This window comes from Thalia democratica, chromosome 2, assembly GCF_965202585.1.
Source record: "Thalia democratica chromosome 2, ktThaDemo2.hap1.1, whole genome shotgun sequence".
In the NCBI taxonomy this organism is placed as follows: Eukaryota; Metazoa; Chordata; class Thaliacea; order Salpida; family Salpidae; genus Thalia; species Thalia democratica.
Genome location: NC_139166.1, coordinates 71302762 through 71313578, shown reverse-complemented (window position 1 = coordinate 71313578; position 10817 = coordinate 71302762). Strand labels below are relative to the sequence as shown.

The following is a 10817-nucleotide window of genomic DNA, read 5'->3' as shown; positions in this document are numbered from 1 at the left end:
AGGTCAATTATCGTTTCACGTTGAAATAGTTTAGATTAGTTTCATTTAATAGAAAAATTTACAAAACTAGCTTGTCTGTAATAAAACATTTACAACAAAACAGTGCAATTTAAACAGTACATCATGCAGTATACAATTAGCAGCAAATAACAAAAGTCAACAATTTAAACTAATAAAACATGCTATTAAAATCGTATTAGAATTTCAGAAAATTCAACTTTTTTAAACTTTCAACTAACAGATTAATAACGAAAACTGAGTTATCTTTTTTTTGTCGATATCAAAATAAACAGCTTAGTAAAATGTAGATTAATTTTTCTTTACGAAATCATAAAAAAAATTCAAATATGTTTGTTTTAAATTGACGATTTAGGTTTATAAGTTGTGTTTATTAAAAAATACAAACAAATAGTACAGTAACTAAAGTACGTAGTAAAGTTTTTTACTTTTGTAAGCAAAGTAACTATATAGCTTTTATTTAACTATTTAGGATGTTATTCTTAATACAAAATTGTACCAGGTTTTGTAAGTAAAAACAACAAGTTTGGAAAAATGAATAAAAATATTAAGTTGGAGTTTTTATGTCGACAGCTTCGTAATTCTGATCATTTTCTGGTCTGGTTGTTTGTTGCTGTTGCACAAATGGGGCCGATTCTGTGAAAAAAAAGAATTAAAATACAATAAACTGAAAACACGCAAATGTAAATATGAAACATCTTCTGAAACTCGCTGACTAACAACCGGAAAAAGAAAACAAAAAGATTTATCAAAAATACTAAAAGGATTTTATTAAAGTACTAATAAAGCAATAAAAAGTTTGATGAAGTTTCAGTTTTACCAGCTTTAAATCTTTGCTCGTTCAAGTAACAACCAAGTATCAAAAATCATTTATAATTTATATTTTAACTATGTATGTTGAGTAACTTTAAATAACTTTGTTTCGACGAAAACATGCTAAACCTGCTGAGAAGAAGTTTGTGTGATATTGAGTAATTTTATATACTCAACAATTGTCATAGTGCTTTTCAAACAGCAAAATTAATTTAATAACATTTAAGTACAAATAAATTTTTAATTTGCTCATGAATTTATTTATTACTGAAACGTTCTAACCCTGCTGGGAAGTGGTTTGTGTGACGTATACAACTTTCGCGGAAGCCGGACCGCTAGACTGCAAATAAAATATTTATTTTGTTTAAAAGCTTTCGAAATGATTAAGCACGGTGATTGAAGTGATTATCCACTTAAAAATGGTTTAAGTACTGCAAGACCAGTTTCAATCTTGAAAACCATAAGTTTAGGCATTTTCTATGTACTTCTTCAAAACATTTCGTTTTGGAATTGTAAGAGGTTTATAACTTTTTAAACACTAACTGTTTATAAGTTTTTCTATAAGATAGAGTCTGTCGACTATAGATTTTTAAGCAGAAGTACTGTTTTTTAGTTGTTAATAGTTGTTTAAAGTGTTATAAGCTTTAAAACTAAAATAGAACTTAAAAAGTGTCAAAAAACTACATACTATTACCACATTTTAAAAAAATATTTATTAACTTAAACTAAAAACTTTCTTATATAAGCTTAAAAAATCAACTAAAAAAAAAGTATATTGTAAAAAAAAACTTTATGAAGCTTTTAATTTCGTTTACAGTAAAGTAAGATAAAAAAGTAAACTTTAGGTTTTAATGTTTAGTGTGTTTTAAATTTAATCTTCATCAAAAAACATTAAACATTAACTTTTATTTTAGTGATTTCGTATAAAAAGCTTTTTTAACGTTAACATTTATTAAACCGACACAATTTAAGTTTTCTTATTAAAATACAAATAGCCTTTGAACACTTTTAACTGTTTTAACATTTTCGATTTAGTTCAACTTGAGGCTATCTGTATTTAATAAAAAAACTTAGGTTGTGTAAATATAAAGACTTTCATTATTCTGTTTCTTTGTTTTCATAAATTATTTTGTAAGTTGTTACGTATGTTTTATTTATTTTAGAAATAATTAGAAGTAATTACGTATTGCTTATCACCTTTTGCTCTACTGTTATTACTTTTACGCTGATTACACATTCAATTTTTTTTTTAATTTTTAACAAACTAACGTCACCGCAGCAGCAGTTGCACAGGCGGCAGCTGAAGCAAGACGAGGTGACGAGAAGCACGAAGTTGACGAAGGCGGCGATGGAAATCGCCACTTGAACCGCGAACAAAGCTTGGTTGTTGGCGTTGAGACCCTTGAAATTTTTGTTGCATGAACAAGATAGCTTGATAGTTACAATGAACTTATTTAGATTACAAACTAACATGTATTCACTAGCATATATATGTTTATTTGGGAACGGGTTGGAAGAGCACGGCGTCACTTTAGCACGGAGTGACACTTTAGCAAGGAGTGACACTTTAGCACGGAGTGACACTTTAGCAAGGAGTGACACTTTAGCAAGGAGTGACACTTTAACACGGTGTGACACTTTAGCACCTAGTGACACTTTAGCACGGAGTGAAACTTTAGCACGGACCAACACTTTAGCACGGAGTGATACTTTAGCACAAAGTGACATTTTAGCAAGGTGTGTCACTGTAGTACGGAGTGATACACTTAGCAAGGAATCTACAATATTCTTTTTCTATACTTATATAATAGTTGTATTATTGTTTTCTAAAAACTAAAAATGAACTTTGAAACTTGTAAACTAAAATTTAAAAAGCTTAAAGTGTCTTTAAATTTTAACCTTCAACTAAAAATTCGTGTTTTAATTCTAATTCTAGTTATTTAAAAAAATACCTTATGTTTAGTTTTTAACCTGAACTTTTAATAAAATAAAATATTAAAAAACAAAGAACATAGCTTTAAACATCATAATAGACAAAGATGTTAAGTTCCTCTTGTTTCTAAATGTAAGCTTCTCCAATGTCTTTTTAATACTTTTTTACGTGTTATAAATTAGTATATAGACTTTACTTTAAGGGAAAATAATTATTTATCAATTATTCCAACCGATTAACTTTAAGAAACAGCTTATTTAACAGAAATAAAAGTGGTATCAATAAAAACTTTATTTAACATTTACTAAGACGTTACTTACAAAAGTGTTAGAACTAATTTCGTACTTATTAGTTTGCCAACTTAATGACTAATAAGTAATTAAACATAATTTAATCGTACATTTTAAAAGTTCTAATACTATTACGAGTTAAAGTGTCACTACGTGCTAAAGTGACACTCCGTGCTAAAGTGTCACTCCGTGCTAAAGTGTCACTCTGCGCTAAATTGACGCCGTACTAAAGTGGCACTCCGTGCTAAAATGTCACTCTGTGCTAAAGTGTTACTCCGTGCTAAAATGTCACTCTGTACTAAAGTTACTCCGTGCTAAAGTGGCACTCCGTGCTAGAATGTCACTCCGTGCTCAATTGTTACTCCGTGCTAAAGTTACGACCCGTGCTTTTCTAACACCCATTTTTCTTTTTCTTTTGACCAGTTTAAAGTTTTGATAAAAACGTGTTAACTAGCAACACATATCAAAAAGCAAAGTATTTAAAATCTTAATAAAACAAAACCAACTACCTTTGTACCAACTGCGAGAATAGCTTGAAGGATCACTAACACCAGGGATGAAATAAGTCCGAGTATGCTGAAGACCATATACAATCCGACCTGAAATTAAAAGAAAAAGTAATCATCTAACATAATGTTGCTGTAGAAAATTCAGTCGAACTGATAGACTCTATTAGTTATAAACATATTGGAAACAATGTCACTAGTTCAGCAAAAAAAAATGTAAAAGAATAAAATAAAAGTGTGATGTAAATAAGTTTAAAATACCTTATACACTGTATGTTTACTGTAGTTGGTAAAAAAAAAATCGACCGCTGATTGTTGTTTAAAATGAATTATATTGATATATTATGTCAGTTAAAAAGTAAAAATGATTTGTTTATTCAGGACTTCGATAAATTAAAAACAATTAATGGTTTAGATCAGTTTAAATTAATTTGTTCACAAAATATTCCAGCTAAAAATAATCTGTTTTAAACAGCTTTTTCATGAATTAAAATAGAAACTTTCTATAAAAAACTAATTAAACTTCATTGTTTTCATTAGTTTGAAGACATACTTATAGAAAGTAAACAAAAAAACACAACAACGTTTTTAGTTTGTTTCTGTGATAAGCACCTTTTTGCTTTTACTATAACTATAAACAAAAATAGTTTTTTAAAGTAGAAAAATATAAGAAAGTATCATAATTTTTTTAAATTAAAATATTTTATTTACTTTTACTGTTTGATTAGAAAATGAAAACCTAATAGTTTCCAATAATTAAATTTTAAATATTTAAGACTCAGTAGTGATTTTTAATCATATTGCAATATAGTTTCAAAAATCAGATTTTGAAACGCATTTAGTTTTTTATGAACCAGATTTCTAAAGTTTACCACTTTATTTTAACATTTTGTTTATTTTATGAAAGTGATTTAATGACACCATACATTTGAATATTAACTTTTATATTTAACAATTTTTCTCAAACAATAACCAAACACTTGTGTAGCTCTCCATTGAAGGAGAAACTTTTAAAATCTTTAATTATGCTAGTTGTAATTTTAGACTACTGTTTAATGCCTTTATTGTGCTGTATTTTTCAGTTAAAAAAAGAAGTAAAATATGTACAGTACAGATGTATGTAAACAAAAACAACTACTTTAATTAATTTTCTAGTCAAGCAAATTTGATGTAAAACAGAATGAACGTGCAAATTGCAAAATCATTCAAAAACCCTAATTACTTTTTATCATTGATGATGTTTTAAAACGCCATCATCAATAAGCGGTCTATTTTCATAAACAGCTTAAAATTTGTTTTTAACACATCTGATACAGCTACTAATAACACGCATTTGTGATAAACAATGTCATAATGAAAAAACTTACATTTAGTTAAGTTTGTAATATAACACACTAGTAATAAACAATAAAAAAAACTTACATTCAGTTAAGTTTGTAATATAACACACAAGTAATGAACAAAAAAATAAAAAACTTACGTTTAATTTGGTTTGAATTATAACACACTAGTAATAAACAAAAAACAAAAAACTTACGTTTAATTTAGTTTGTATTATAACACACAAGTAATAAACAAAAAACAAAAAACTTACGTTTAATTTAGTTTGTATTATAACACACAAGTAATAAACAAAAAACAAAAAACTTACGTTTAATTTAGTTTGTATTATAACACACTAGTAATAAACAATAAAAAAAAAACTTACTTTTAGTTAAGTTTGTAATATAACATACAAGTAATAAACAATAAAAAAACTTACGTTTAATTTGGTTTGAATTATAACACACTAGTAATAAACAATAAAAGAAAAACTTACGTTTAGTTAAGTTTGTAATACAATATACAAGTAATAAATAAAAAAAAAACTTTCATTTAGTTAAGTTTGTAGTACAATATACATTTAATAAACAATAAAAAAAAAACTTACATTTAGTTAAGTTTGTAATATAACACACAAGTAATGAACAAAAAATCAAAAAACTTACGTTTAGTTAAGTTTGTAATATAACACACAAGTAATGAACAAAAAATCAAAAAACTTACATTTAGTTAAGTTTGTAATATAACACACTAGTAATAAACAATAAAAAAAAAACTTACGTTTAGTTAAGTTTGTAATACAATATACAATTAATAAACAATAAAAAAAACTTACATTTAGTTAGTTTGTATCATACACACAAGTAATGAACAAAAAAACAAAAAACTCACGTTTAGTTAAGTTTGTAATATAACACACAAGTAATGAACAAAAAAACAAAAAACTTACATTTAGTTAAGTTTGTAATACAATATACAATTAATAAACAATAAAAAAAACTTACATTTAGTTAGTTTGTATCATACACACAAGTAATAAACAATAAAACAAAAACTTACATTTAGTTAGTTTGTATCATACACACAAGTAATGAACAAAAAAACAAAAAACTCACGTTTAGTTAAGTTTGTAATATAACACACAAGTAATGAACAAAAAAACAAAAAACTTACATTTAGTTAAGTTTGTAATACAATATACAATTAATAAACAATAAAAAAAACTTACATTTAGTTAGTTTGTATCATACACACAAGTAATAAACAATAAAACAAAAACTTACATTTAGTTAGTTTGTATCATACACACAAGTAATGAACAAAAAAACAAAAAACTCACGTTTAATTGGGTTTGAATTATAACACACTATAAAAGTAATAAAAAGAAAACTTACGTTTAATTGGGATGCTGAAGTCGTCCCGACTATGATTCCAAATATTCCCGATACCAATGGCTGTAGTTGTATGTAATAAAATTTGTAAATTAACACTAAAAATGTTAAATATAAATTAAATTAATTATATTCCTGCGTTAGTCTCTTCTTTGATGTGAAGAAGTAATATTTTTTTGTTTGAATTTTTTTTGAAGTGTTTAAAAAAAGGTTGTATATATTCCTGCTTTAAATTGGTTTTGTTTTAAAAGCTGTGAAGCTGTGATTTTTAAAATAATATTTTGGTACCATTATTAACTAAATTCATTTAAATCACATTTCTTGTTATAAAAACTTAGTTTTTATTAAGTCTTAACTTAACTACTATGCAACTATTATTAACATTTCTTGTAAACTATTTTTTCTACAACAGCGTTATGTTTATTTTCTCATAGTAATATAATAAAGATAGTTGAATAGTAAAAGTTGAAAATCTTTGATAGTGATTAAACAAACTCACTTGTTTGAAAGTTTTAAATAAGAATTTAATTACGCAGTGAAAATTGAATCAGTACAAACTTGATCAAAAACTTCAAGTTGATTAAAAAATTTTAAAACGTAGTAAAGAGTTTTAAAACTACCTTTTTACTTGCAAAAAAGATATTGAAAAACAGCGTCATCTTAATTTAATTTCAATACTTAGTTGAGTCTGATTCTAAATTTAATTTGAATTTAAATTTTCTAAACTACTTTTTTGTTTATTTTAAATTCCACAAAAAAAATAATCATTGAGCTTTATAAAACATTTTTTAAAATAAAAAAACCGTAAAGTTTTGTAATGTGTTTTGTTTTCATCTTGTGAAAACAAAACTTATAGAACAAAAAAAGTAAAAACAAAACTAACACGTAACGAAAGTTTCGTTACGTGTTATCAAATATTTTGTAATTTTAGCAAGAAAGTATTTGACTTGTATAATTTAACAACTAACAACTGAAACAAAAAAAAAATAGTAAAAACAAGCTTACAAGTACTGCTCCCCACAAGGCCTGTCCATACGAGTAGGAGGAACATATCTTGCCACTCAACAAGTTTCCGGGCACGTTTCCTTTCGTAAATGTTTTGTTATGCACTTTAAACAACACGTTAAAACAAAGTTTAACAAAGCAATTAGCTCGCGTTGGTGGCTCTTGTGTCAAAAAATATTCAACAAAGTTTGCTAAAAACTATTATGCTACTGTGCCGCACAAAATGAAACTGTCAGTGTTTTGTTTTAAACCCATTATTTTACACAAAACAAAAAAAACTGAGGAATTAAAGATGCATTGAAAATAAAACTATTAGTTTTAGGATTTTCTAGAAAACACATGCAACGTTCTAGTTTTATTTTCAACCTAAAAAAACATAATTGTTCAATGTTTAAAACTCAACTAAAATTCTTAACACTTATTACAAACACACAGAGTTGCTGGGTTTCACAGCTGAGCAGATTAAAAAACTGCGTTCTCACTCAAATAGAATGCTTGAATTAGAATCGCAGCTTGATTATCTGTTCCGGTGTGAAACTGAGGAACTATCTGAACTTGTAATAGCCTTTTTATTAAAATTAATTTTTACAACTTGACTTAAATAGGAATTTTAAAGTTAGTGTAGTTTAAAAAATTCTTTTGAGTTTTCCATAACGGCCGCACAGTTGCATTTTGAAAACAAAGCTGTGTTAAAAAAATTTATTTTTAAATTCTTAAAGTAACAACCGGGGTCGTTGTCTTAGAAACAAGCAAATTTTACCTTTCAAAGGCGCGTTGCTTTCCAAGTTTCCCAACGGGGGGATTTTGTTGAAGTCCCGGCCTATTTTCTCGATGGCCTCGTTCACTCTGTTGATGACCTGGTCAACCATATATTTTTTTATTTGCAAGTTTAATGTCCTGCGCCCGACCCAGGCGCTAAAGCTTGAAATTTTAATATAAACCATTTCAATTAAACTGAAAGACACAAGATAAAGAGACGAAAAAAAAAAAACAACGTGAAAAATTAAAAACTAACCGAAAATCATATTGTTTTTAACCTGGTTGATAATTTTTACTTGTTTTCGTGCAGGGTTGAATTGCAAGTTGGGGTAAAAAACGTAATAGTTACAGTTGGAAAAAAATGCTGTAAATTATATAAAATAACTATAGTTTTATTATTTACCCGGTTGACATTTTTTCTTCTGTCCTCCCGGTCTTTTCCGTACGCGACCCTGCTGACACCCCAGTTCATCCGGTCGACGGTGCTTCCGAATTTCACGCACCGCTTGATCGCAACTTCGGGGATTCCCGCGATCAGAATAAGCACTGCCAGCGCCGTCGTTGTTATCTTGAATTATTTTTTTTTGAATTATTCTACTGAACTAAAATGACAATTCAAACTCATGTTTTAATTTAATTGAAGTATTTATAAGAGATAAAACAAATTTGTTTTTTTTTTATCTTTTATTTTTCTAAAGATATGAATTAAATATAAAAATTTAATTTTAAAATGTTATAAAAGGAGAAACATGTAGAGAAGTTTTTTAAAATGTCCTCAAACAGAAGACCGAAAAACACCGATGTTATCGTTAAAACAAACTTTAGTTAAATGATGACTTAAGTTTTCGAAATAATATTGCTCAAGTTGAGTACCCGCAACAAAATTAATGACTTTCAGCACCGTTATAGTAACATTTTGAAAAATTTTTTTAAAAGTGTTGGTTGAGATTGAAATTGACATTTTATTAGAGGAAAAAAATGCTACAAATCTTTTCCTGTACTTAAAATTGTGTTAAACAAACTTAGATTTTAGTACAAATACTTCGATGTTGACTGATTTAGCTTTTTGACAGTAGGTAACAAAATAATTTTTAAGATTATTTGATAAACGAATGTGTGATATGTAAATCAAAAGGAGGTAGGAATAGAAAAGTTTTATATTTTTTATAACTTTGTGTAAATTTCCACAAAAAGACTTCGTTTAACAAAACAAACTTCAATGCTTTTCTTTTTAATTTAATAAAAGAAAACCACAATTTTAAAATGTACTTTTTGGTTGTTTATCAAGTTTGTTGTACGATTGAACAAACAATTTAATTTACCCAAAAAAACTTAACAGCGGATATTGATCTTAAAATTATTTCTTTAAAGAAATATTCAAAAAAATTAACTCTGGCAGTTTAACAGCAGACTTCAATTTAGCAAGTTATTATAAAAAAAACTAACAACAAAAAGTATTCAAAATTTAGCAACCCTTTTATTTAACAAGTGTTTAATTGTTTACTAATTAAACCAAAGTTTATTTAACCAAATACATACAAATTTTTTTACCAAATAATGTTTTTAATTTTATAATAATTTATTACCCGACTTTATAACCAAATATATACAAATTATAACACTCACTCCCAGTATTTTAGTAGCAGATCGCAACCTGGCAATTCTCGCCTCTCTGGCCGAGTCAGTTTTGTTTTCTTCTAAATTTTCCATTTGTATTGAAAGAACTTAAGTTATATCTACAAATTAATTTACCAAACTTAAATTGTTTTGTTATTTGTAGTACTGTTTTCTATCAGTTTGCTTAAAATTAATTGCTGATTTCAGTTCACAAGTAAGTTGACTTTGGAAGTTTCCTTAAACGCTGTTTAAACTTTAGATTAAGAATATAAAAAACTAAAACTGGATATGTATACTTTTTTGGTTTTAAAATATTCTTTACGATCAAATTGAATCATATTGATGTATTTACTTTCAAGTTTTAATTTTTACAAAATAACATTCTTAACTTTTGGTTTTAAACATTTACCATAATAAATACATTGTAACTGATTGTAATTTCACAAAATTTTTACTAAAAAAAACATTTTAAGAGTCCAAAACATACGACATTATCTGCTTATTAACTAATTGATTTTAGTTTTATGATTGTTTGAAAAATATTTAAATTTTATCAATTTTCTACTAATACTGAAGCTCAAAATTTTTTATACTTTTTAGATTTTCGAACTATTACAGACAATTTAACAGCTTAAAAAGAAATCTGGAGCTAAATAATATTTGTACATGATTTACATTGAAGTATTAAGTTACTCCCTATTTCATAGTTTAATAGTGTTCCGTAAAAAATAACTGTCCTATAAAACCATAGCTTGTATCAAAAATTCTATTATACAATGAAAAATTCTATATATAGGTTTAGTGTAAAAAAAAGTTTAGTAAAAAAGTTTAGCTTGAAAAGTTTTGAAAGAAAAAATAGTTAAACGCTTTTTTAAGTAGTACTTTTTTCTGGTTTTCTTTTCTAAAGCTGAATATAGTATAAATACTTTGAACAATTTAAAGCAATTTAAAAACTAAGTATCTAGAAATTATGTTTTAAGTAAAAATATCCACACTACATTAAATTGCTGCTGCTGTTCTAAAAGCTCTGGCCGCGCCTTTGGGGTTTGACTTGAAGAAAAACTACGGCTAGAAAAACAATAAATAATTTATTTAAAGATTGCTTTATTTTATTGTTTTTTGCAGGTAATGATGTTTCTCTCTTTTTTTACTTATTCCTTAC

General features: G+C 26.5%; 1 protein-coding gene across 1 annotated transcript; it reads right to left on the bottom strand.

Annotated features, from left to right (window-relative positions):
* Positions 1-309: 309 nt before the first annotated feature.
* LOC145829831 (uncharacterized) lies at positions 310-9776 on the bottom strand. Its single transcript, XM_082937699.1, has 9 exons — positions 9665-9776; positions 8442-8606; positions 8040-8136; positions 7280-7359; positions 6278-6337; positions 3564-3653; positions 2101-2232; positions 1114-1171; positions 310-654 (listed from the first exon to the last, which is right to left on the bottom strand). The coding sequence occupies exons 1-9, from the start codon at positions 9746-9748 to the stop codon at positions 566-568; spliced, it is 855 nt and encodes a 284-aa protein (XP_082793825.1). The 5' UTR covers positions 9749-9776; the 3' UTR covers positions 310-565.
* Between the last annotated feature and the right edge of the window lie 1041 nt (positions 9777-10817).